General features: G+C 42.3%; 1 protein-coding gene and 1 long non-coding RNA gene across 4 annotated transcripts in view; one reads left to right on the top strand and one right to left on the bottom strand.

Annotated features, from left to right (window-relative positions):
* On the bottom strand, positions 1 to 14,477 carry LOC148091852 (uncharacterized). 2 transcript variants are annotated; one of them, XR_015715413.1, is made up of 3 exons: positions 14,412 to 14,477; positions 10,786 to 10,999; positions 1 to 3,142 (listed from the first exon to the last, which is right to left on the bottom strand). It is a non-coding gene; the product is annotated as an uncharacterized LOC148091852 (long non-coding RNA). The 2 variants fall into 2 exon arrangements; XR_015715412.1 differs by lacking the exon at positions 14,412 to 14,477 and having other exon boundaries at positions 10,786 to 11,765.
* The window catches only part of ANP32B (acidic nuclear phosphoprotein 32 family member B), a 20,763-nt gene continuing 6,141 nt past the window's right edge, over positions 12,599 to 27,220 (top strand). Inside the window, exons 1-5 of one of the 2 annotated variants that reach the window (XM_087822778.1) lie at positions 12,677 to 12,802; positions 19,277 to 19,426; positions 23,175 to 23,297; positions 25,146 to 25,207; positions 25,956 to 26,067. In XM_087822778.1, coding sequence (XP_087678904.1) covers positions 12,749 to 12,802; positions 19,277 to 19,426; positions 23,175 to 23,297; positions 25,146 to 25,207; positions 25,956 to 26,067 — 501 coding nt within the window. In that variant the 5' untranslated portion in view covers positions 12,677 to 12,748. Of the gene's footprint in view, positions 12,803 to 19,276; positions 19,427 to 23,174; positions 23,298 to 25,145; positions 25,208 to 25,955; positions 26,068 to 27,220 lie in introns of both variants that reach the window. The other variant, XM_087822777.1, reaches the window with a different exon arrangement.

A 27,220-nucleotide genomic window follows, 5' to 3' on the forward strand; every position in this document is an offset into this window, starting at 1 on the left:
TGATATCAAAGAGTTTATTGCCTAGGTTTTCTTCTAGGAATTTTATGGTTTCAGGTTTTACATTTAAGTCTTTAATCTATTTTGAGTTTATTCTTGTATATGGTGTAAGAAGGTGATCTAGTTTCATTTCTTCTGCATATATCTGTCCAGTGTTCCCAATACCACTTATTGAAGAAACTTTTAAAAAAAATATACATATCTTTATTGATTTCAGAGAGAGGAAAGGGGAGGGAAAGAGAGAGACAGAAACATCAATGATGAGAGAGTCATTGATGGGCTGCCTAGCCCACAACCCAGGCATGTGCCCCGACTGGGAATCGAACCCCGATCTCCTGGATCCTAGGTCGATGCTCAACCGCTGAGCCATGCCCGGCCGGGCTGAAGAAACTGTCTTTACCTCATTGTACATTAATTTAAATTTCACTTGTTTCAGAGTAATAGATAGATAGACACAGATCTAAACAGCAAATAGGGCGTCAACAGAGCTTGTCACCAAAACAGCTGTCTTTTGCCTTGTCCCTCCCGCTTCACTCCCCATCCCCCAGGCACAGCAATTTCAATTCTTTTAGCTGTTGCCTCTGGTGTTTGCTTTGCTATTTTTATGTTTTTATTAATTTTAGACACTAACTGCTAACTATTAACTTCCTATGAAAAGAACCTGGCTCTCTTACACTCTCACTCCAACACAGCTTTGATTTCCCCCAACTTTCAGTATTGGTCATTTATGTTAATGTGACTATACAGTGTGTACAGATGAGCCATATAACATACTGTAAAGAAATTTCTTGTACGATTATTTTTCCTGGAGTTAAGAATTATCCCTTTTCATTGTTTTCACTTCTCTGCCAGTGTGTTACACAGGTGGTAATCTTCATTTTTATTTTCCAACACCCCTCTGGCCTCTTGCGCCATCTGTCCTGGGTTGCTTTCCTGGCCTACTGTATCACTACCCTCATGGGAGTGTATTCTTCAGTAGCTGCCTAAGAAAGGGTGTGTGAAGGTTAATATTTTGAGATCTTGAATGTCTGAAAATATTTTCATTCTACTCTCACTCTTGAATGATAGTTTGGCTGCATGTTAAGTTCTGAAAAAAGGATCCTTTTCCTCAGAATTCCCCCAGAAGGTGTCAGTTGCTCCACTGTCTTCCAGTTTCCTTTGTTCTATTGAGAACTCCCATGCTATTTTGATTGTTGATCCTTTGATTATGACTTTTTTTCTCTTAGGACACTTTTAGGATCTCTAGTTTTCTGAAATTTCATAATAGACCTTGGTGGGCCATTTCAATCTGAAAATGCAAAGGAACTGTGTTGTATTATTGCTTGATAATTTCATACTTTATAGCTATAGGTACTGAAAATACTGACATGTGGGGGTCTCATTATGGAAACATGGGCTTGTTTCCTGATAACGGTGGAGTGATGCCCACTAGTCTCTATGACCGACCAGTGCAGAAGAGTTTCTAGTCGCTTTTTAGGGCTTCTCTCGTACATATGAATATTCAAGGGATGATCAGATACTCTAACACAAGAGCCAGAAATCTGAGTTAGTTAAAAGGAACATGGAGAAGGTGGAGACCATTCAGGTATCAAAATAAAATTTTATCTCCTCAAAGATAAAAGAGATGTTACATCAATTAAATAAAAACAAAGTGCATTGAAAAGTGAACAGTTATAAAGAACAAGAGCCCTGGTTGGTGTGGCTCAGCTGGTTGGAGTGTTGTCCTGTACACCAAAGGTGGCAGGTTCGATTCCTGGTCAGGGCACATACCCAGGTTGTGGGTTTGATCCCTGGTTGGGGCTTGCCTATGGGAGGCGATGAATTGATGTTTCTCTCTCCCCCCTCCCTCTAAGTTCAGTAAAAAAATAAAAAGAAAGAAGAACAAGAAAGAGCTCTTGGAAATTAAAATACTATAACTAAAATAAAACAGATTTGGTTATCTTAGATATTTTCTCTTAAATCAGTCACTTTCTCCAGAAAAGAATCCTCCAATCTCCTGACTTTGGAGATTAGCTATTAGCATTCTAGAAATAAACTGGGGGTGGGGTGGGGGGTGTTAAGAAGTAGACTTCCATCTAATTCCATTTTCTCTCTCTCTTGAACTCTGATTAAATATTAGAGTTCCTGGACTGATCCATTAATTTTCTTTTTCCTTTACCTGTAGTAATTTATCCTTTTGTTCTACTTTCTGGAAAAATTTCCTCAACTTTATCTTTAAATCCTTTTAAGCGTTTGGGAGGGTATAGAGATAAGCATGTTGTTTATCCAGATATCCTTCTCATATCATTGAACACCTAGACTGATAGGATATTCTTTGGGGGAAAGAGATAAGAAATGGGGAGGGAGATAAGTGGGGGGAGTAGCACAGGATTAGTGGTGGTCCTGTGCATTCTGAATGGTATGTTCTCCACTTCTGCATGGTTAATGGAGAAGTACCCACATCCTAGCCTGCTGTCTCTGAGCCTGTTTCTCCAGAGAGTAAACTTCTGGTCTTCTGCCATTTGTCTACTGGCTCCATTTTCTAAACTCTCCCAGGTGGATACTGGTAAGGGTATAGCGATATAAATAAATAAATGAACAAACAGAGAAGGAGGTCCAGAAACAGACTTTAGAATATGTAAGAATTGCCCTGGCCAGTGTGGTTCAGTTGGTTGAGCGTCGTTCCATGCACCGAGATGTCATAGGTTTGATTCCCAGTCAGGGCACATGCCTGGGTTGCAGATTCGATCTCCAGTAGGGGGCGTGCAGGAGGCAGCTGATTAATGATTCTCTCTCATCAATGTTTCTCTCTCTCCCTCTCCCTTCCTCTCTCTCTAAAATTAATGAAAAGAATTTAAGTTACATTTCATGTTCATTGGGGAAAGATGGTTATTTAATAAATGGTATTGAGACAACTAGCTAACCATTAAAAATAAAGAAAATTATACCTTTACCTCAAACCATACATTAAAATATTAGTCTAGTCTGGCCTGTGTCACTCAGTGGTTGAACATCAACCCATGAACCAAGAGGTCGCCGGTTCTGTTCCTGGTCAGAGCACATGCCCAGGTTTCAGTCTTGATCCCCAGTAGGGGGCATGCAGGAGGCAGCCAATTGATGATGTTTTTCTTTCATCGATGTTTCTATTCCCTCTCCCTTCTTCTCTCTGTAAAAAATCAATAAAAACATATTTTTAAGAAATATATTAGTCTATATAAAGATTTTACATAAAAATGAAACCAGAAGTACCAGAGGAAAATATAGGTAAATATTGATATAACCTTGGGGTTGGGAAGGCCTTTCTAAGCAGAACATGAAAGAAATAACCATGAAGATGCATTTTATCCTAAATATAATTTAAAATTTTTTCCTCATCACCCTCCCCAGTGTGTGTATCTATCTATCTATCCCAGAAACAAAATTTAAAAAGCAAACAAGTGGGGAAAAATAGTTTAAACATGTATGTTGGACTAATGGTTAATATTCTTAATATATACAGAGCACTTATTAAGAAATAATTTTAAAATGCCAACAGGCAACTTAACCAAGAAATACAAACAGCTTATAAATACCTGAAAAATATTCAGCTCCATTAGTTATATACATAAGTAAAAATTAAAATAAGAATGGATTAGCATTGTCAACTTACTTAATTGATAAAAATATGTATTGAGATATAATTTATATACCATGAAGTTCACCCTTCTAAAGTGGCCAATTCAGTAGTTTTTAGGATATTTGCAGTTGTGCAACCATCATCACTATCAAATTCCAGAGCATTTGTTATCCTAAAAAGAAACCCCATACTCATTAGCAGTCACCCCCTCTCACTCCCAGCCTTTGGCAATCACTAAGCTACTTTCTGTCTCTATGGATTGCCTATTTTAGGCATTCCACATAAATGGAAGCATACATTATGTGGTCTTTTGTGTCTGGCTTCTTTCACATAACATAGTATTTTCAAGTTTCATCCATGTTGTAGCATATATGAGTACTTCATTCCTTTTATGGCCAAATATTCCACTATATGGCTGTACTTACTAGCTTCTTATTTGCTGCCATGACTAATTATCACAAATTTAGTAGCTTAAAACAACACAAATTTATTATATTACAAGTCCTGTAGGTTAGAAATCTGAAACAGGTATCACTGGGCTAAAATCAGGGTGTTGACAGAGCTTCATTTCTTTTTGGAGGGTCCATTGGAGAATCCATTTCCTTCTCTTTTCGTTTCCAGAGGCCATCTACATTCCTTGGTTTAAGACTCCCTGCAAGTTCAAAGCCAGCACTGGTAGGTTGAACCCTTCTCAAGTCACATCACTCTGATCTCTTCTTTTGTAGTCGAATCTCCATCTTCCTCTCTTCTGCCTCCCTCTTCAACTTTTAAGGACCTTTGGCCTATATCAGCAATTTCAACCTTTTTCATCTCATGGCACACATAAACTAATTACTAAAATTCTGTGGCACACAAGAAAATTATATTATTGCCGATCTGACAAAAAAATAGGTATAATTCACACCAAATGGCTATTGTTGTGTTGACTGTTCTCATTTTTTGACAGTCTAAGAGAAAAAAGGTCAGTACCCCTGACTAAATAGTCAGGTATTGCATGCAGCAGAGCAGTTGAAAATTGCTGGCCTATATGCATAGTCCAGGATAATCTCATCTCAAGATCCTTAATCACATCTGCATAGTCCCTTTTGCTATGTAAGGAACTTATTCACAAGTTCTAGAGATTAGGATATGAACATCTTAGGAGAGACATTATTCTGCCTACTACATGGATATACCACATTTTGTTTAAGCATTCATGCAGTGATGGACATTTGGTTATTTCCATTTTGGGGCTATAGCCCTACTATTTTGTATAGGAATGTTGCTATGAACATTCCTATACAAGTTTTTGCGTAGATTTACTTTTCAGTTCTTTTGGGTATGTACCCCGGAGTGGAATTGCTGGGTCACATGGTAGCTCTATGTTTAATCTTTTAGTATACAATTCAGTGGGTTTTAGTATATTCACAAAGTTGTGCAACCAAGTCATCATCATTTAATTCCAGAATATTTTCATCACCCCACAAAGAAACCCCATAGCCATTAGCAGTCACTTTCCATTCTCCCTCTTCCTGCAACCTCTGGCAACCACTAATATGCTTTCTTACTCTATGGATTTGCCTATTCTGACATTTCACATAAATTGAACCATATAGTATGTGGCTTTTATGCCTGGCTTCTTTCATTTAGGATATTTTTAAGGTTCATCCCTGTTGTAACATGTATCAGTACCTCATTCCTTCTTATGGCTGAAAAAATTTGTTTGTACGGATATACCACATTTTGTTTATCTATTCACCAGTTTATGGACATTTGAGTGGGTTCCAACTTATGGCTATTATGAGTAATACTGCTATAAACATATTTGTACAAATTCTGTATGAACATATATTTTCATTCTCTTGTGTTTATACCTTGGAGTAAAATTGCTGGATCTATGTTTAACTTTTTGAGGAACCGCCAAACTGTTTTCTGCAGCAGTTGTACCATTTTACATTTCCATCAGCAATGCTCAAGGGTTCCACATCCTCGCCAACACATGTACATTTTTACTATAGCCATCCTAGTGGGTGTGAAGTGGTATCTCATGGTAGTTTTGATTTGCATTTCCCTAATGCCTAATAAAGTTTAGCTTCTTTCCATGAGCTTATTGATCATTTGTATATCTTCTTTGGAGAAATGTGTATTCAAATTATTTGCCCATTTTTAATTGGGTTGTCTTTTTGTTGTTGAGTTCTAATAGTTCTTTTATATTCTGAATACAAGTCCCTTATTAGACACATGATTTGCAAATATTTTCTCCCATTCCATGCATTGTCTTTTACTTTCTGGAAGGTGTCATTGGAAGCACAAATGCTTTCAATTTGGATTAAGTCCAATTTATCTCTTTTGTCTCTGGTATGTTATGCTTTTGGTGTTATATCTAAGAAAGCTTTGCCTAATCCAAGGTCATGAAGATTTATTCCAATGCTTTCTTCCAAGTCATAGTTTTAGCTCTTATATTTAAGTCTATGATTCATTTTTAAATTGATTTTAGAGAGAGAAACATCAATAGGTTGCCTCCCACACACACCCGGACCAAGGACCTAACCCACTACCTGGGTATGTGCCCTGACCAGGAATCAAACCTGCCACCTTTTGGTGTACGGGATGACGCTCTAACCAACTGAGCCACACTGGCCAGGGCATCTATGATCCATTTTGAGTTAATTTTTGTATATGGTATGAGGTAGGGATTCATCTTTATTCTTTTGCATGTGGATATATAGTTCCAGCCCATTTGTTTAAAAGATTATTCTTTTCACATTGAATTGTCTTGGCACCTGGCACCCTTAGGTTTTCAACCTTGTAATTAGTTGAAACTGATTGACAAAAAAATTTTAAAGGTAATACCTAGTTTAGGCAAGGGTGAGAGAAGTCTTATACACTGTTAATGGGAGTATAAAAGCAGTACAGCCTCTGAAGTGCTATTTGCTATACACATCCAAATCTGAAATATATATACTCTGATTCAGAAATTATACTTCTAGGAATTTATTTCAAGGAGCTAATTGCACAAAGATGTTATGTATAATGGTGAACAATTGGAAGGAACCTAAATGTCAATCAGTAGGAAACCAGGTGAATAAATTATGCTACACCCATCCAGTGAAATATGATACAGACTTTAAAAATGATGACGTAGACTTATATTTATTGACTTGGAGGAATCCCTGTGACTTTCTGAGAAGTGAAAATAAAAGCATGTTACAAAGTACCACTTATATTATGCATTTATATAATAAATATTTTACATTTGCATATGCATTCATAGATGTAGTCAGAAAATATTCACAAAAATGTTAATAGTGATTGCCACTAGGTAATGGGATTTGGGCCCGCTTTTATTTTCTTCTTTATACTTCTTTGCATTGCATGAATTTGCTACATGAATATGTATTGTCTTTATATTCAGAAAAAGGAAAGCTATTTTCATTTTGTAGGAGCATGTCAAGGAATATATATTGTAGGGGACTATTCAATGGCATGGAAATATGTTCATAATATATTGTTAAGTGAAAAAAGCAGGTTACAGTATCATCCTTTTTTGAAAAAATTAAATGTAATACATACAGTATTTCCTAGATACTATAATAGTTTTCTTTCTTCTTTTTTTCTTTTTTTTTTTACTACTTACCGTTTTTGAAGTAAGGATGTCTCTTATAATCACTATGAATATTTAATGTAGTGGGTTTCCCCTTTGCTGCCTCCCTGAAAAGCTGTTATTAATGAGATGATGCTTCTGGCAATCTGAGACTTGAGAAAGTGCCATATGTGTATAAAGAAAAGACTGGAGGAATAGACACTAAAACGTGGTCAGTGTGTGCTTAACCCTGAACTGAGATTTTTATTTTCTTCTTGTTGTTAAGCACAGTTTCCAAGTTTTCTATAGTATGTGCATAGACAGACATAAAAGAAAACCCCGCTGCCCTGCTTTCTTTTCTTTTCTTTCTTTCTTCTTTCTTTCTTTCTTTCTTTCTTTCTTTCTTTCTTTCTTTCTTTCTTTCTTTCTTTCTTTCTTTCTTTCTCTTTCTTTCTCTTTCTTTCTTTCTCTTTCTCTTTCTTTCTTTCTTTCTTTCTTTCTTTCTTTCTTTCTTTCTTTCTTTCTTTCTTTCTTTCTTTCTTTCTTTCTTTCTTTCCTCTCTCTCTCTCTCTCTTTCTTTCTCATAATTTTTTCTTTTCTTTAAAGATCTAACTGGCTTTATTAGGTGATTCATGAATCAGACAGCATCTTATCTAGCAACTAGAAGGGTGCTCCTACCCTGCTTTTCAAGAAGTAGAGTGTGAGGGTATTAGGGACTTTTGGCCTTTACCAAAATGAGACTAGGAAATTAGGGAGCACACACACTACCTAAGGACTGTCAGAGTCTAGTGTGAGGGAGGACTACCTTGCATAGCCACTGAGGGGCCTCTGGCTGGGCCAGAGCTGGCAAAGTAAGCTCCAGAACAGATGGGAAAGTTCAGTCAGCAGGAGCAAGACTCTTGGATAGTTTTGTGTGGACAAGGAAATCCCTGTGAGGTAGGAGAGAGTCCAGATGGTGGGGATACTGGCTAATTATGGAGGAGAAGCATATCCAACACTGTGGGGCCACACAGATATTTTCCAGGGTAGCTCAGGAGCACATTCCCAGTTCATGAAGAGAGACCAAGACTGCATGAAACAGAAAATAAATCCACTCCTTTGAGAGTCAAAACTTATATTGGTTTGGGGTGAGTTCTTTCTTCAATCAAAGGGGCAGGGTAATCACAGGAAACAAAGGACATGGAACAGAGGTGGAGGACTGATGGCCAAAGCAGAACTTCTATACTCCTGAGGAGGCCCAGCAAGCTCTGGGCCTCTACTTAGGGTAAGGGGGGGACTGGGGCTTGCAGTGACTGTGACAGGGGCACAGGGGAGGGTACCAGGCACTGTGCCAGGTAGGAGCTTCACCCACATGATCATGTCTAATCCTTACAACATTCTGAGATGAGCCAGCCTGAGGCTCAGAGAGGTTATGTGGTTTGTCCAAAAGCCTCATTAAAGCTCTTCTTTAAAAAGAGAAAAACATTCAGCAAAGCTACTACTCATATTTATGAAGAGTATTAACTCATTATTTTTCGTAATGGTAGGTGGAAAAAACAAGTTTCAAAAAAATCTTCAGTCTGAGCCTAATATTGTTTTTTCAAAATTATGTATAATATAGAAAAAAAAAGCTGCAAGGATATACACCTTAATGGTGGGTGTATCTCAATTGTAGGTGTTTAACTTTAAGTTTTCTTTTCTGTGGTTTTTTTCCTCTCCTGCCTCCCAACAATGAGCATGTAAATCTTCTTAAAGCAAAGAAAACAAAAAAGGTTTTTCAGAAGCAGTTGTGAGGACTAGTGGATCAAAGTAATGAGAATGAATTACAGTGAGACCTTAATGACAGAGAAATCCAGATTCTTACTAGCTATGTGAGTTCCACTTGGTTTCTCCAAGTCTGTTTCCTAAACAATAAAAGGGGATTATAGTCTTGTCCCAGTGAGCTGTTGCCAGGATTAACTGAAATGCAATATACATGAAAATCCCAAGCACAGTACTTGGCATAAGGATGGTGCTTAATAAATATTAAACCCAACTCTTGGTAGTCATAGCTCTTCCTTGCTGCCCCAGGAAGGCCAAGCACCTACAGCTGTTTCAGAGAGCAGAAAAGAATCTGGTTCCCTTGGCAAGGGCCCCTTACTGGACCTACAGCTGCCTACACACCTGACACTCTCCTCGCCTCTGTTTTTACCACCTGGAGACTTTTATAGGATCTCATTCTTACCCAATTTTCATCTAACTATTTGCCTCTCCTTCTCCCTGTCGCAACAATCTCAGCTGCCTAGATAGTATTCGTGAGTACATGTGACATTATTTTCAACATAATACACATTTGCAGAGCACCTATATTCTAAAGATGGCCCAGGCTACTATTCTCTATTTATATCATCCAGAAATATTTGTATGAGCTCAGTCCAGTTGAAATTTTAGATCCTTCAACAACTCCCATGTGTTGCCTAACTGCTATAACAGGTACACACACCATGCTATGGAATGTCAGAGGGCAGATTTAGCAATGGCTGCACATGTATATAGAAGAGGAGAATGGAAGCACTTCATTTAAAAAAAAGTAGATTCTTCACCCTATATTATGCATTAGCTTCATATACTGTCTTTACAAAAGAGAAAGGGTGCCATTCTTCCAAACTGGTTTCAAAGCCAGTTAAATCAATGCCTAAATGGGGCTGTTTCTTCTCATCTTCAGATTTATTAAAGTTTGTTCCTAGCCACAAAATTTGTGGAAGGCTTGGGTCGTCATCTGATGGTTTGACCAATGACCGGCTGGTGCTGAGAGCAGATCCAAGGAGTTACAAATTAGAGTGTTGTTCTCAATTTGAAGTTTATTGGAATACACACACATTCTGTTTAACAGGCAGTTTTAAGACTCAAAGAGGTGCCAAAACCAGGCATTATTTGATATTTTCATTACTTATTAGGCAAACATGAATGTCAATGGGAGAAAAAAGTATTTCACCCATAGTTCAGACTCCCTAATAAACTAATAAGCTGTGTTCACTTTTCCTTATTCCCTTCCAACTCTTATTCAAATCCATAAATCCACACACATGATAATAACCATGGATTAGATACAATTATATATTCTACTTCTTTCTCGCACCCAGATGCATACTCAGAATGATGTTGAGTGCAGCAATATTCAAAACCAGGGCACTGTGACAACAGCCCCTTCAGGCCTTGTGGACTGACAGTCCAGTGGAAGATGTTGGCAGGGCAGTGAGACACACCCTGTTCTGCCTGTGTTATTTATGCCTCTGGCAGTGAAGCCCCTGACAAAGAAGCATGTCACTGGAACACATGCTCTTTGTTCACAGAGGTGCATGCCAGCACCGGCTGTGTCAGAAGGGACAGTACCGGGTCTGTAGTCTCTCCTCCTTTGGCTCTTTTGCTTTCTTTTTATTTGCTGCACATTGTGGCTATGTTTATTAATTACTTTGTAGCTTAATCTTATAAAACACAGTTATCTTGAGGAAGGAGCCCTTCATATCCTAGAGTTGGTCATAGAGGACAGGATCCAAGATTTGCCTGGTTTCTCCCTAAGGATCAGTACCACCTCCCCCACGAGCCACCAAGTTACATCTCTCTCTAGCACAGAGCTGCCATGTTCCAGTCTCCTTCAGCATCTCCCCTTTACCTGCAAGATGGCACCTGCATGTTCTGTTTGGTATTAAAGGTCCTCTACAGATGTTCCAGACGTCGTGTCCCGAATCAGGCCCCCATGCTAGGACTTCATTCCAGTCAGACTGATGGTATAGCAGAAAAAATGGCAGGCTTTGGAGTTAGACCCATCTGGGTTTAAACCCTAGCTCCATCTCTGTTGGCCATGCAGCTTAAGGTTCAGTCTTCATCTGTAAAATGATTAAAATACAATCTGCTTCACAAAGGTGTCTTTGGATTAAATGAGAAAGAACATATCAAGCCCTAAAAGTGGACGATCATTTTTTGCTTGTTAGCTCATAGAACTGATTTGCTAGTTTTTTGTAAAAGCCTTCATCTCATGCCCTGTGGTTCTCCTAACCTTGTAGTTAGACCTCTGTGACATCCTAAAGAGTACTCCCCTCACCATTTTCCCTCACAGAGATGTCTGCTAAGACTAACATTTTAAATGCGAGACTGGGAAACAACATACCAGAAAAATTTTGCCTTTCTCCATAAGCCTTTAAAATTTTTCTTTTGCTTTGAAATTTTAACTAATTACATATTTTAAAAATTGATATAAGTGGTTTTGTTTGCCACAGGTAGACTGGGACGGGGGAGTCTTAACTTTAAGAAAACCTTAGGTTAATGCATAGAATTGTTTTTCTCTATTCAGAAGTTGTTCGCAATCTTTGAAGCCTTTTGTCCGTTACAAGTACGATGGTATCTGATTAGACACATTACGTATTTACTTATTTTAAGCTGAATATAACGTTATGTTACTCTAGTTAGTCTGCAAAGCAAATTTAGGGCTCTAATCCTGGCTCTCAGGGTGCTCTCTGAAGCGGACCATTACAAAGGCTGCCTGCCAAGCTTCACCCAAACCAAGACCATCAAGAATTTACACACCTCACAGGGGTCCCCTGAGGAATAATGGGATAAAAGTCTTCGGACAAACTGTAAAACTCTCAAGGCCCCATTAGAAATGCTAATTGCTGCCTCGCTATCCTACATTTAAATGTTAGAAACCCAGGGAGGGTCTAATGAACTCGGGGAACCTGGGCTCCTCGGTGGCTCGGGCGCGTGTCCGGAGCCGCGCCCGTTCCCTCGAAGGCCGCCTGTACCCGGGGCCACGCGGGGCCACGCCGGGAGGCCGAGATTCTGCTCCCGACGGGGTTCCTCCGAGCCTCCACGACCACCCGACCAAGCAGACAGCGGGGTTCGGGCCGCTGACTCACACCGTGGGGAGCACAAGGTGAACCTCAGCCCCGTGTCCCGCCGTCGCAGGCGTCGGGCTGACCTGTCGAGTCTCGGAGGCCGGGCCCATCCTCACCGACCCCTGACGCCTCCTTCCCACCTCCCCACGAGCCCGCCGGCAAACGTCCAAACCCCGGCGGTAGACCCGCGACGGGGCGCAGCGAGGTGGGGCCCGGGGGGGTCTCGGCTCGGTGGCGGGCGGGGAAGCCCGAGGAAGATCTTACATCAGCCGCCCCACGTGCGACCGGAGGGAGGGGAGGAACTCGCTCCAGTACCCCCGGCTGCGCCTTTCTCCCCCAGCCTAGCCCCTCCCGCCGCCTCTCCCCGCCCCGTCCTCGGTGCAGCCGCGGCCACCTAGTCCAGTGGCGCCGCGCGGGGTCGAGTCGAGCGGAGCAGCCGCCTGCGCCGCGTCGCCGGTTTAAGCGCAGTGCGGGGCCGCGGCCGGGGGCGGCGGTAGTGAGACCGGCGTTGCGCTCCAGCCCCCTTTTCCCTCCATGGTTTCTCTCCGCTCCCGTGAGTAACTTGGCTCCGGGGGCTCCGCTCGCCTGCCCGCACGCCGCCCGCCGCCCAGCGCCGCGCCGCACCGCCGGCCTCTGCCGACAGCAGACCCCTTCCGACGGCCGTAGCTGCGCAGGCCGGGACGCCTCTCCCCCCTCCGCCCCCGCCGCGGAAAGTTAAGTTTGAAGAGGGGGGAAGAGGGAAACATGGACATGAAGAGGAGGATCCACCTGGAGCTGAGGAACCGGACCCCGGCAGCTGTAAGCAGAGCCCCCTTCGGGCGCCTTCTCCCTCCGATGACTTGCATGTAATGGTGGCCACCTGCGGGGCCCCGGCCGCGGGTTCTCCGGCCCCGGCGCGGGGAGGGCGCAGCTCGCGGGCTCGGACGGGGAAGGCGGGCGGGCAAGCGGGCGGGAGGGCGCGGAGGGGGGAGCGAGCGCGCGGGGATTAACTCTTTGGCGCCCGCGGTCCCCCGCGGCCGTCTGGGGAAGGCGGTGGGGTGGAGGAAAGCAAACTTTGAGCTCCTCGCCCGCCGGGGTCCTTCCCGGGGGAGCGCGTGTGCGTGTGGCCGGTGGTGAGGGAGGGAGGAGGGGATTGTGTAACGCTGGGAGCCATGTTTGCAGCCTCCCGGGATGCGCGGCCCGGCGGGGACCGGGCCTGCCGAGGGGCCGCGCGGTCACCCCAGGCTGGGCCCGCCGCGGGCCGGGCCGGGCTTCGCGAGCCCCGGGCCGACCGGGGCAGGGGCTCGAGCGCGGGCGGTGGAGGTGGCTCCCCTAGCCCGGCTTTGCGGTTGGCGCCGGCCCGGCTGAGGGCAGGGGCCGTGAGGCGGGGAGGGCGCTTTTCGCTTCGGAGGGGGTGAGAAGCCCCCTGGGGTGCCCGGGGGCTCGGGCGGGCGCGGCCTGGCGCGCGCGGAGCGGGGGAGGGGCGAGGCCCGGCAGTGGAGGTGGCGCAACCGCCGCCCCTCCCGAGGCCAAGTTTGAAAAAGGGACGTGGTTCCCGCCATTTTTCAAGCCTAAAAATAAAACTTTCTCCACCATTTCTCCGGCTTCCCTTTCGCTTCCCGGGCCTTCCCCACTCCCGATCTTTGAGGGCGAGCCCAGGTCGGCCTGGGCCAGCCGTTGTAACGACGGCTCCGCGCTCCCTCCCGCGCCGCGGCGGCGGATTCCGGGGCCCCTGGCCGGGAGGCTGGCCCCTCGGTGTGGGCGGGCGGCTGCTCCTCGCGCCAGCCGGGGCGCGCCACAGGCCGATACAGCGCCATGTTGGCGGGCACCCGTCTCCCTCCGCCGCCGGAGCCGGCCTGCGGGCTCGGCCCTGCCCGCCCGCCGGCTCGCCCCCGGCGGTGGCTGCCGGCCGCCGCTCCCCAGGCCGAGCTCGCGGCGTGTATTTTGCTCCCCTCGCGGAGGCTCAGCTCACACTGGCGGGAGCCGCGCGCTCCGCCGTCGACTCGTCTCCTCTCGGGAGCGCTCCGTCCTCCTCCCCCTTCTTAAAAGGGCAACGCCAGGGGCCGGCTCCGCCGGGAGCGCGGCGGGCCTCGGGCCCCTGCCTCCGCCAGTGCCCGAGCGCTGCGGGCTGAGGCCTGCGCTCGGGGCCCGCGTGGGCGGCGGCCGGGCCTTTAAGAACCCCCTTTACTCCGCGCCCTGCCCTCCTCCCGTCCCCGCGACTGGAGCGCTTCCCGCGGCCGGCTCCCGGCCGCCACGCGGGGAGGCCGCGCCTCTGCCAGACCCTCTCGGGGTGAGTGGCGCGCTGCGGCCGGGGTCGGCCCGGGGAAGTCCTCCCGCCCCGCCCAGGTCTAGCAGTGGGTGCGTTTCTCGCGCTCAGGTAGCTGTGGGTAGCAATTTGCCAACTTGTGGAAATTAAACCAGGGTTTACCTGGCGTGCACGAAGTTTTGAATCCCTGAGGTCACCACAAGCGAGGTGTGGGGCGCCACACCTCATGGCCACCCTGCGCGTTCCTGGGGGATCTGAGCCATGGCGTGGGCATCGCCACCAGTCCCCCGGGTTTTGAGGTTGAGGGTGGACCACGTCCGTCCCGTCCGCTCGTCAGTCAGACATTTTGTGTGGGCCACGTGCTAGTAGGCGGAAGGGTTAAGCTGCTTCACGCCGCGAGACTCGAAGAGTTGTGTTCTTTTCGGTTGTAATTTAAGGTGTTTACGATATTACTGAGGAGTTATAAATTAATAGAATGTGGAGTAATTAAATTTAGCCAAAATTTTCAAAAGAGAAGTACCCACGTGAATCTTAAGTGTTTTCAAATCTAGAACTTGAACTCTTTGTGCGAAAGCTACAGTACTATTAAAGTTTATTCAGTAAGACTTGACTTGGAGTGAGCACACAATACAATATACAGATGATGCGTTATAGAATTGTGCACCTGAAACCTTTATAATTTTATTGACCAATGTCACCACAATAAATTCAATAAAAAGTAAAATAGAAAGCACTAGACAAAAAAATAAAGTACTCAGTAAAAGCAGTGTTGCTCCCTCCGGGAAATACAACTGGGCTGGTATTCCCACTATATGGAATTTTTTTGTATATGAGATAACTAATATATTGCTTTTAAACGTGTGCATATATGTGCAAGTGTTACTTTTTCAGGTAATCACCTTAGGCCTTATCCTCTTGCCAAAAACAGGCCAGAATCATGTGGCTATTTAATTAAAATTCAATTAAAAGGTCAATTTGACAGTTGCACGATCCACATTTTAAGTGCTCATAAGCCACAATTGACTAGTAGCTGCTCTGTTGGACAGCACTAGCCTACCGTAATCCAGTTGTTTATTAAATAAATATTTGAGTGCTAATAGTATGCCAGGACCTGGAAAAGCAGTGTGAACCAGGCAGAGAGCTGCAGTCCCTTCCCTCCTGAGGCCTCAGACCCCTGTGGTGCCTGTTGCAGTTGTGCAAGTTAGGGGCCTTAAGAGTGTTACAGGAGCCAGCTAAGATTGTAGGGGTAAAGAAAGGCTTCCCTAGGGACTCTGACTGGGAGACTGAGACCACCAGTAGGAGTTAGGTTCTAAAGAGAGGAGAGGAAAGCTTTGACCTTAAACAGAAGGCTTTTCAGGAGAAAAATATGCCACAGATTTTGAAGGGCAATTTATAAGAGGAATTAAAAAGTGTTTTTGCCCAAAAGCATCATTCTTAAGGCAAATGAGAAGTTCCAAGATGACTCCTTTAAAACCAAACTCAACTAGTCACATGGCTCCTTATATTTGTGTGATTCCAGCTCTTGAGTACGCTTGGCCTCCAGAATCCTGAAGACTTGTCATGTTTGAGAAAAGGCTAGTTTAATTGGAAAATGAAGTACGAAGAAGAGTGAATTTGACCCCAAAAGTTAAAACATCTGTTTTTGAGCAGAAGGCCAGCTAATTATTTTAGACCAAATAGCTCCCCTAGGTTGTACACACTAATGTACAAGTGCCTAACCAACCTTCCCTCCTTAGATAGTAGCCATGGAGGATTTGGGGCATACGTAGGGGAAATGGGCCATTTCTCCTTGATTAGAACCTGCCATGTATTCTAGAGCTAGATTGGGAGGCAACGGGATTATATGCCTGTCTATCACTACCACCGCCACTCCCCTCCACACACTGCCCCATGCACACTCTTACACAGTTGTACTTTCCCTTGCCAGGCAGTCTGGATCCCTTCACACTTCAGAAAGGAATGAGGGAATAGGAACGCTTAGTTATGTCAAATGCTGCTGACACAGTGCCTGAGAGAAGATACCTTTTCACCGAAGTTCTGTTTAGAACTTTAGACGGGCTAGAAGACTGCTGATGGAGGGCTTTCCAGACCTGTCATACTCAGGCACAGCACTGAGTGGGACCATCCTGTGGTCTCTGCTTTCTGCAGTAATTCCCACTCTGCTGTGTCCTCTTACTGTGCTTCTGGAGCCCTGTTCTGGGGGTAGCACATTTCTTTACATCCTCAGCCTTCCTAAAAAAGTGAAAGGACTGCCTTCTCTGCTGAGCCATACAACCCTCTGCCCTACTCACCCCAGTAAAGTCTGTTGCCTCCTACTCATGGAGAAAATTAAAGGTCTCAGTGTGCATTTCCTGAACCTCTTGCTCTCCCACTTATAAACTCACCTACACCTGTGCCCATCCTAGCTGTCTTCTGCACAGGAAGAGCTGTCCTGCCTCCTAGAGTGAATGATATATCTCTCTTTTTTTAAAAATAAATTTTTTTAATTTAGAGAGGGAGAGGAGAGAGAGATAGAAACATCAGTGATAAGAGAAATCCTTCGTCGTCCTCTTGGGAATTCTATCCTTCCACTATTATTTCCATCCTGATGACTCGCAAATATGGAATTTACAACCCAGACCTCCCCTGAACTCCAAGCCCACGTGTGCAGAGCTGTCTGGGGAAACCTTTCATCTGGACATCCCATGGGAACCTTAAGCTTGGTATCCCTTTTGTTATTGCTTACACACCTCCTTCAACAAGCTGTTCCTTTCTTATTTTCATCTAGCTACATGGTTCCCATTTCTCTAAACCAGAACCTCAATTCCTCTCCATCATCTTCTGTACTCAGTAGCTAAACCTGCAAATTAGAAGCATTTTAACAGACCTGCCTAGGTATGTCAGTTGGGTAGAGTGTCATCCATACCCACCAAGGTTGTGGGTTTGATCCCTGGTCAGGGCACATATAAGAATCAACCAATGAATGCATAAATAAGTGGAACAACAAGTTGATGTTTCTCATTCTCCCTCTCTAAAATCAATTTAAAATTAAAAAAAAATAAAAACCACATTAACATTTTTCTCTCCCAATTTCCTCTTTTTATTTCTATTCTGTTTGTTTCAGCAAACATGTAAACTCACATTTAAATGCTTTATGGTAGTTTTTGATGATTCAAGTTGAAGTGGAATTTCACTAGTTGAGAGAAATTGTCCAGAAGGTGATTTCACTCAGTAAACTGGGAGGCAAAATGGCTTAAGAGGTAATATAGCTAACTGTAATAACTCCTCACTTGGCTTTTGGCATATTAGGTTCAATCTGTGTAATAATTTTGGATTCTCTGTCAGAGTTGTAGAAAATCTCCCAAACCAAATGGGCCCATTTTAGTAGTATTGTAGCATACTACTTAGGTGAGTAGCAATCAAAATTGACTTTTATGTTTTGGGGTTGGTTTTTATTTTTATTTTTTAATACGAAAATACCTGCTTGTAAAAACAAAACTTAGTATAGATACGAATAAAGTGGACAGCAAAGGTTCCTGTCATTTCCCTACTCCCTTTTCCCAGATGTTACTTTCTCAGCATTTACTATGTCCCAAGCACTACTCTAATATTCCATGAGGTGGGTACTATTTTTTCCTACTTCACAGACGGGGAAACTGAGGCACAGAGAGGTTAAGTGACTTGCCCAAGGTCACACAGATAAATGGCAGAGCCAGGATTGACCCAGGCTTCTGTCTCTAGAACCCTGCTCTCCTCAGCTGACCTCTTAGGTTTTCACATGTGCTGATTTTCATCAGAAGAAGGAAGAATGGCAGAGTTATCTAGAGAAAAGTAGAAGGAAAAAGGTATAATAGGACTGCATGCATCCTGACTGAAACCAAGGCTTATGAGGAGGGAATAGGGCGAGGGCAGTGAGAAGTAGTGAAGGAAGGAGCAAGTGAGCTGTGCTGGCGTGGGCATCACAGATTCTATAAACCTGTTTCCTTCTCTGTAAATGGGGGAGGGTGTGGTGGTGCCGAGAATAAGTATGTTCTTGGTAAATGATAGCAGTTAGTAGAGTGGTATCCTTGGATTCTGTATGGGAGGGTGAAGACATCACTAGCTCCTATCCTTATTTTAGGTAAGCATCTACCTTCCACATATATGCTTGATTGATGCTATTAAACTTGGTAGATTCACTGCAAGAATGCCTTTGGCAGTTAAAACTAATTTGCATCACTGTAAATTGATCAAAATATGTTTAAAAGTTGCAAGTTTCAGACCCAACCACAGAACAAGAATGGCAATAAGGATTATTATAGTATTAACACAGTAGACTGTTTATTAAATCACTATTCAGAATCTTCAGGTGTGATACCCTTGGATGAATTTGAGTTCTGAATTTCAGGGTCTCCAAAGGAGATTTTATAGTTGGAAAAAGGAACCTAATTTAATGTCTAAGTTCTCTCCCTATCATTCTCACATATAACCCAAATCTATCTTTGTTTTGAATTAAGGCCTCTTGCATCTTGACTCCTTCCTAGTGTCAAGATAATCTTAGTAAAGATTAATAATACCACAAGTGGAAATGTATAGTGCTGACAAAGTCTCTTAGTGATCTTGTTAGAAAAAGTAAAGCTTTCCTATTTTTCTTGTGTCAGTCTCCTGGGCCTTGAGATAGACTCAGCCTAAAAGAGGGTGAGGAGTATCCTCGCTCTGCATTTGTAGTTAAAGCTACCTCTTAGGGAACAGACTGGGGAAAAGAAATAGGGGAGATACAATTTCTTCACTTACATCTTAAGAACTGTAGTTTCTGTCTCTGGAAAGGAAAGAGTTTAAATCTTTATTTATACCATGGTGTAACATTCCACCCTTGGTATCAGTATATTGTTACTAAAGGCTTAATCATTTTTCATTTATTTATAACTGTAATCTAGGTCTAAATAGAGGCTGCCCCTATATGCGAGTGTTTTTGCTGTGTATTTACGGAGTTTTTGCTTTTTTTGTTCTTTGTTTTCTGTATGTTTTTGAAAACTTGTCTTTTCTTCTTTTTCCTTTGTCATCTACAGGTTCGAGAACTTGTCCTGGACAATTGCAAATCAAATGATGGGAAAATTGAGGGCTTAACAGCTGAATTTGTGAACTTAGAGTTCCTCAGTTTAATAAGTGTAGGCTTGATTTCAGTTTCAAATCTCCCCAAACTACCAAAATTGAAAAAGGTAAGTGCTTTTTCTTTAACAGTAAAAGAAAACCATCCCGGGAAGGGAAAAATATGTGATTTACCTGTAAGGAAGCATTTAGTGTAGCAGAAAGCACATGTGTGGCCTTTGGAACTGGGCATATCTGGGATTGAATTCCAGTTCTATCATTTCCTTGATGGGTGATCTATAGGTTACTTAATCTTTCTAAGGCTCAATTTCCTCACCTGTAAACTGGTGATACCACTTGGCCTTATAGAATTGTTTTGATGTTTGGAAATAATACATGTTGGATGCTAAATAACTAGTTATGAATAATTTATTACTTAATTTTTATAAACTTGTTGTTATAATGTTAGATACATTTTGTTCTTAGTATGCTCTGGTTTAGGAAACACAGGTGCCTACCACTCATGTTTTATCTTTGTTGATTAAAGGTGAGTTTAAGTAGTAAAGACTTTTCAGATTTGTTGTCTTTATGATAATTCAAACCCTTTGCATTATTTTTTAAATATGTTTACATTGATTTTAGAGAGAGGAAGGGAGAGGGGGGAAAGAGAGAGAGAAACATCAGTGATGAGAATCATTGATCGACTGCCTCCTGCGTGCCCCCTACTGGGAATTGTGCCTGAAACGCCTTCATGTGCACTGACCTATAATTGAACCATGACCTACTGGTTGTTGGGTCAGTGCTCAACCACTGAGCCAGACCGGCTGGGCCAGTTGCATAATTTTTAATAACTAGAAGTTTAAAATGTGTTGTGACTCACTGCAAGAATCCATTGTAACAGAGCTTCTGTATTTCCGTATCCTGACTGATGGCCCGTTGTTAGCTCTTCATTGATCTAATTGCAAACCAATCACTACCCCCCTCCAACTCCACCCCCTACTTTAAAAAAACAAACCCCAAGATAAATGTTTTCTCGTGTCCTTACACATTTAACTATCACAGAGCTCCAGAATGTGAAAACTGGAAGAAACTTAGATCTTCTAGTTCCTTATTTTATAGGCACACCAGTAGACCTAGAAAGGTATAGTAATTTGCCTAAAGCCACCCACAAAAGTGGTTAGTGCTAGAACCAAAACTAGAACCCATATTTTCTAACCCAGTACCTTCCCTATTACATACAGAAAGGTATGTGGTCAGGTAAGTGTTGCAGAATTCTTTACTGTTTGGGTTTTCATTTTATTAGGGAATATTTGTTGAAACTGTCTAAACAAAGATACACATAGAAAGAAATCTGTAATCAAATTTAAGCAAAGGGGCAGGTAGGCTGTTCCTGTAGCTTGCTTTTTGAGTCCTGAGAGGGACTTGTTTTTTCTTTTTTTTCTTTTCTTTTTTTTTAAAAATATATCTTTATTGATTTCAGAGAGAGGAAAGGAGAGGGAGAGAGAGATAGAAACATCAATGATGAGAGAGTCATTGATCGGCTGCAGCCCACAACCTGGGCATGTGCCCTGACCGGAAATCGAACCCCGATCGCCTGGATCCTAGGTCGAAGCTCAACCGCTGAGCCACACCCGGCTGGGCGGGACTTGTTTTTTCTTAAGTACATGAATTAAAAACCAGAAATGCTTTTTACTTATTTGCTTTATTTATGTAATAATGCTCAGGCAGTCCTCATGGGTTTCAGGGTGACTTGCTTCCTATACCAAAGAATCCTGTTATATTTAAATTGGTAAAATTTTCCCTTCTGATAAGTATGGGCTTTAGAGATTTAAGAGCCATCCTTATTTGCATGGGATCTTGGTGACACTGGAAACTCTGATTAGCCCATTAAACAACAGATGACTTTTTAGCATATATCTACATAAACTTGATGTTAGCAGATCCTAGTGTAGTATGTGTTTTGTGTTCTGTTTTCCTAGCATCCTGATACATTTTTCTGAATTATTATGGTCTGTGTACTGTCAGACTTACTTAAAAAGTAAGTGTATCAGTGACCATCTATATAGAGGCTTTATCAAATCCTTCTGAAGTCTTACTTTAATTGGTTACTTGTAGAGTTAGTGAGGGAGTAATGAAGACTTCTGTAAATCAGATTTAAAGGCAGATAGATGTTCTCACAGCTGATGTGGGCTTTATTTTCTTTCTACTCTAGCGCATGGGTTATTTTATAACAAGAAACAGGATCTGAAAGAAATTTGTGTATAAATGTCATAGGTTTCCTAAATTTACACATTGCTTTTATTTCAAAATAAATAAGCCACTAAATCCTCTGGCAAGATTGCCTTGTTATTTCTGCTCCCTAAGATACTCATCTTGAAAGGATGAATTACATATGTGTTCTGATATTCTAACCAACAAAAAGAAGTGTTCTCTTTTTATTTTGATTTACTGATATCTCAAATAAAGCTAACACTTGGGTCTTTGTCGATTATGGACTTAATATTTTTAAATCTAGATGGCGATTAGATACTTGACTAGAATATCCCATTGGAAGGAAAATCTTTTCTTAAATGTTGCATTTGCCTCTTCTGAAATACTTAACACCTAAGCAGCAGACTTGAATTGTTTTTTAAACTCATTCTTTCAAGAACTATTTAAATTTTTAAAAGTTCTCTATTCTGCATCATATGTTTATTTCATTGCGTGCTGTAGACAAAATTACATGACGTTTTCATGTTCTTCAAGGTACATAGCATAGTTCAAAGAGCATGGATTCTTTTAAAACTAGCCTGCCCAGCTTCAAATCATAGGTCAACCACTGTAACAGCTGTGTGCTCTTGGGAGTGTTACATAGTCTCTTTGTACTTAATTTTCCTCATCTGTCAGTGGGGGTAATAATTCTACCTACCCCATGGGGTTATTGTGAGATCAAGTGATCATGTAGTATTTCTAGTGCTTTGAACAGTACCTGCAAGTACTAAGTAAGGGTTAGATACAGTTACCATTGTTGGCACTTAAAATAGGGAATTAAAACCAGCTGTACGACCGAAGTTTTCTCATCTGCAAAATGAAGAATTTGAATTTGATGCTCTTGACCATCTAATTTTTCCAGGCTCCAGTATCTTTCACTCTAAGATTCTAATATTCCTTGCTGAAGGCTCATTTCCTTTATTGGCACACCACTTGCTGTGCTACTTGACCTGCAGCAAAGAAATTAGAGTAGGTTCTTATAAAGGCCAGGTTTATGCAAGAAGTGGCCTCCAGGGAGTTGGTTGTATCAACCCTGAAGCTGTTGTCTCACTCCCTTTTGTGAGGTCATGGACCTTTAAGAGTGTGCTTTTTGGACTTGTACTACTCCTATAACCTTCAGAGCAGATTCCCTGGTGGCTTCCAGATGTAGAACTCCACAGTGTGTCAGCACTGTGCAGCACCAGGTTAGGTTGCAAGTGGGCATAGCAAGCTTTGCTTGGCACACACAATAAGCTGCTTAGAATGCATGGACCATTTATCCTTCCTGGCAAGTATAGAGTATTACAACTTCTTAAAGAATTCTAATTTGCTTTGACCTACTTTTTTAGGTTAAAAAATGTATTCACTGGTGTTAGGGACCAGTTCTTAAGCAAACTGTTAAAATTAGCAGCTGGTTAAGAAAACACAACTCTTCTCATCCTGTCTTCTCTCTCCTCCCCCAAAATGTTGCTGGCATCTGTAAACTACTTATTTGGGTTTAATCAAATAAAACAAACATACATGTGCTAATAAAAATAGAGATCATTTGATCTTGGTAAGTATTTGAGAACTGTATTTGCTCTTTAGAACACCTTAATGATGTATGTTTCTCTGTATATTTGTGTGTGTGCTGTACATTTTCTCTTGCAGCTTGAGCTCAGTGACAATAGAATCTATGGATGTCTGGACATGTTGGCAGAAAAACTTCCAAATCTCACACATCTAAACTTAAGTGGAAATAAACTGAAAGATATCAGCACCTTGGAACCTTTGGTAAGTAATTAAGAATTTGGAAACCAGGACTTATGGTCATTTTCATTTTCATATTGCTTTATAGTAAGGGAAATGATTGGAAATAATAATTGATTGCCTGATTCTGTGGTGGCTTCCTTAAACAGGGAATTCTTTTTTTTTTCCTTGTCCTTTTAAAATTTCATATATTTATGAAATTAAATATTTTTTTCCCAGACTGGCCAGGCTATTCTGTACTTTTATAGAAAAAGCTATTTATATTGGGTGGCATATCTGAATTATAGTGGAACAGAAGTCCAAGGACGGTTCCAATAAGTTTTAGGTCTCCTAATTCATAACCTTGTACTTTAGCTGGATCACTGTTGCCCAAAGTTTTGCATGGGAGCCCCCCATATCCTCCTCAGTCTTACATACTGGGATAAGCTATGGAAAGTTAAATTTAAGTGCAATGGGTTATAGACTTGCTGTGTGACCTTGGGCAAAATGCTTCTTTTCTCTGGGCCTCAGTTTCCTCACTTAGGAGTTCTGGGAATAAAATAAGGTAATGCACTTACTTTGCTTTGTAAGTTGGGAAGCTTTGCTAATGGGGGTCTAGAAAAAAACTTTTGTAGGCAGGGCTTAATGCAGCATGTGGGGCAGTCCCACAGGCTGCTCTTTTGGTTGTCATCTGGAAATTCTATGAATTCAAGATTATTAAGTGACTGCTTTCCCTAAATGTGACATTCTATAAATTTGGCATACAAGGAGAATTCTGTTTTAATGAGGCCTACTTGGTGTACATAAAGTCAGTGTTTCCATTAACTTCCAAACATTAATTGGGAGAGGGTTGGTTACACAGTAGATAGGAGTTGTCTTTCAGGATCTAGTAGAGCAAAACTCAAGAGGATAAGCCATCCTCTGCTATCTTTTCTGATGTCACAGTATATTTATAATATTTGGATTTCCCATTAGTTGTACAGAATGTTCTGTTACTATTTCAAAGGAAGACAGAGTTAAATTATGACTTCTTTCAACAAAGAGGACTTGTCAGAATTATAGGGTCTTTCCCTCCTGATTAATAATTGATGCTCTGCTCTAATGTAGATTTAATCATCTTTTACTGAGTCATTTTATGTGTACATTTTATTTTATTTTTCTTAATATGTTTTCATTGATTTCAGAGAGAGCAAGGGATAGGGAAAGAGAAACATCAATGATGAGAGAGTATTGATCAGCTGCCTCCTGCACGCCCCCTACTGGGGATTGAGCCTACAACCCAGGCATGTGCCCTGACAGGGAATCAAACTGTGACCTCCTGGATCCTGGGTCAATGCTCAACCACTGAGTCAGTGCTGGCTGGGCATGTGTATGTTTCATTAAGTGGAGCATGTCCAGCTCATATTTCTCATAAATGTTGGGAGCCCTTTTCTCATCTTTGCTCCATGAATTTTGCCCCTTTTGTCTGCTGTAGATAGGTACACCCAGATACTTAGGCTCCCTCATTTTTACTAGTTCTATTTTTCTCCAAACCAGTCCCTGTTTCCAATGTTTAAACAAGCATTTGTTGAGTTTTGCTGAATTCAAGGACATTAACATTGCTCATCGTATCCTCATATAAGCCAGAGAAGAGCGAATGACCATAGAGAAAACCAAGTTTAGAAAACTTAAGTAATTACTCAGTGGTCACAGGATGAACTCCAGAATAGGGATTCAAATCTAAGTCCGCCATTTTTTGCACTGTTCTTGGGATCTGATCTTTTCTTTTTACCTACAGATTTGTTCTGTACCCAAATTGACCTAAGCTATTTAGGTCAGGAGCACTAAATTAAGCGCTGGTTGTCTCCCAGTCAGACACCTACACTAAGCCTTTATTGTTTGTGTTAATGACAGGCCTATCAATCCAGGGTCACTCTGAGCATAGGAACCCCTTTTTTTCTGGAACAGAGCACCAGGTAGTACCATGCTAGATCATTGGCTATTGCCTAATTCTCAGGCAACCTGGGTCCTCTTAGATGTTTCATCAGAAGCCTTTGTCAGTGTCCTAGCATACAGAGGCAGAGCAGAAGCAAACATAGTGTGTGGGAGCTGTTTGCTTGGGTGTTCCTGAACTGATCAGTGATGTTTGAGGGCCCTTGGGTGGCTTTGAAAGTCTCAGTCCCCTGGGACAGTAAAGAATGAGAAATAATCATTGTTGTATTTATCATTTTTGGAGGATCTGCTATGTACCGTACACTGTAGTAGTTGCTTTATGTGTGTTATCTCATTAGTAAACCTCAAAGAACATTTCTGCAAAGTGGATAGGAATAGCAAGGCCCTCATTTTACACATGAGGAAGCTGAGGCTTGGGAGAGGCTGAATCCCTTGTCCAGAGTCACACACTTGACTAGCCAGTGAGAGCTGCAGTGCTGCACACCCAGGGCTTTCTGGAAAAGCCTGAGCTCCCACCCTTCTCTGAACTTGCTGCTCAGATTCCTAGGGGTGCTAGGTGGGTCTCCTGAAGTTAGAACTTGGAATAAAATATAACTGTAGGAGAAGGTGAAGGGGGGAAATGATGGGTCCATTTTGACTTCTGAAAGTATTCTTCAGTGGGGGAAAACACCATCCTCATCCTCATTAACCACATACATTTTGAACACCGTCTACATTGAGCCCAGTTCTTACAGTCAATGCAATGATTGTGAATGCCTCTGCTTGCTACAGGGACATTAATCGAGAGACAAAGAAGGCATCAATTCAAACTTCCTTGGACACCTTTTTTAAGAGACCTGGGCCATCCAAACCATCCCCCAAAGCCCTTCTAAATTCTAAGAAGGCAAGCAAAATTATTGTTAATAAAATGTTTAATGTTTATTATGGCTAGCCTATTAGTTTTAGGCCAAATTTATGATATTGAGTTGTGGTTTGTTTTTTGTGGGTTTTTTTAGCGGTATTTAAACATTACATTGGTATCCTGAATGATCTCTGTGTAGTGTATTTGAGGCCTTAAAGTGTAATTTTACTACTTTAAATAATTCTAGGGTACTGCAATTATTTGTGATTTTGTTTTATTTGCTTTCACTTAGTTTTCTAGCATACTGTTTGGCATGTCCGAATTATAATGGGTCCTTTCTGAAGAAGTAGCCAGAAATATCACAGAATCATAGTTTCAGAAACAGGAGAGCCTTGGAGGCGCTGTGGACTGGGATGGTTGATAGAACTAAAGAAAGGGCTTGGGGTACTGTGGAGCATTAAAAATCAAGGACTGTATGCATTTTTGTGCATCTTTTTTTTTTTTTTATTTTAATATATCTTTATTAATTTCAGAGAGAGGAAAGGAGAGGGAGAGAGAGAGATAGAAACATCAATGATGAGAGAGTCACTGATCGGCTGCCTCCTACACGCCCCAACTGGGGATCAGGCCCACAACCCAGGCATGTGCCCTGACCGAGAATCAAACCCCTATCGCCTGGATCCTAGGTCAACACTCAACCGCTGAGCCATGCCCGGCCGGGCTTTGTGCATCTTTTTCTAGGGAATCATTTTGAGAACTACATGGCTCATTCCTTTGAGCAATGAATTTTTAGACCGAGCCAAAGCTACCTAAATTTACTTGCGGTTTTAACCTAGCTGGTATAAAATCAACCATTTTGTGAAATGGAAAGAGTTCCCAGTATGCTAGCTAGTTGTCTGGGGTGGTATTTTCAGCATTTAAAAATTTTTTTTTTTCTCTTTGGCAAGAATTCATACCTGGGCTTCTAGAGGTCAGGGCCTGCCCAGTGGGAAACCTAATCTGAAAGCTACATGACATAAAAACAGCTCTCCCAATGATGAGATGGACTGGGGACAGCTTTCTTAAGACCTCAGGGGACTGACTTACATAAGCACATTATTTGATCCACAAACCCTTGGATCATCGCACATTGGTGTTTTGAGGAGTACGGTTTCCTGTTGCTGTAACCCTGCTCTGTGTTCTCTTCCCTGTCTGG

Source organism: Miniopterus natalensis, chromosome 12 (assembly GCF_054644295.1).
Source record: "Miniopterus natalensis isolate mMinNat1 chromosome 12, mMinNat1.hap1, whole genome shotgun sequence".
Lineage (NCBI taxonomy): Eukaryota > Metazoa > Chordata > Mammalia > Chiroptera > Miniopteridae > Miniopterus > Miniopterus natalensis.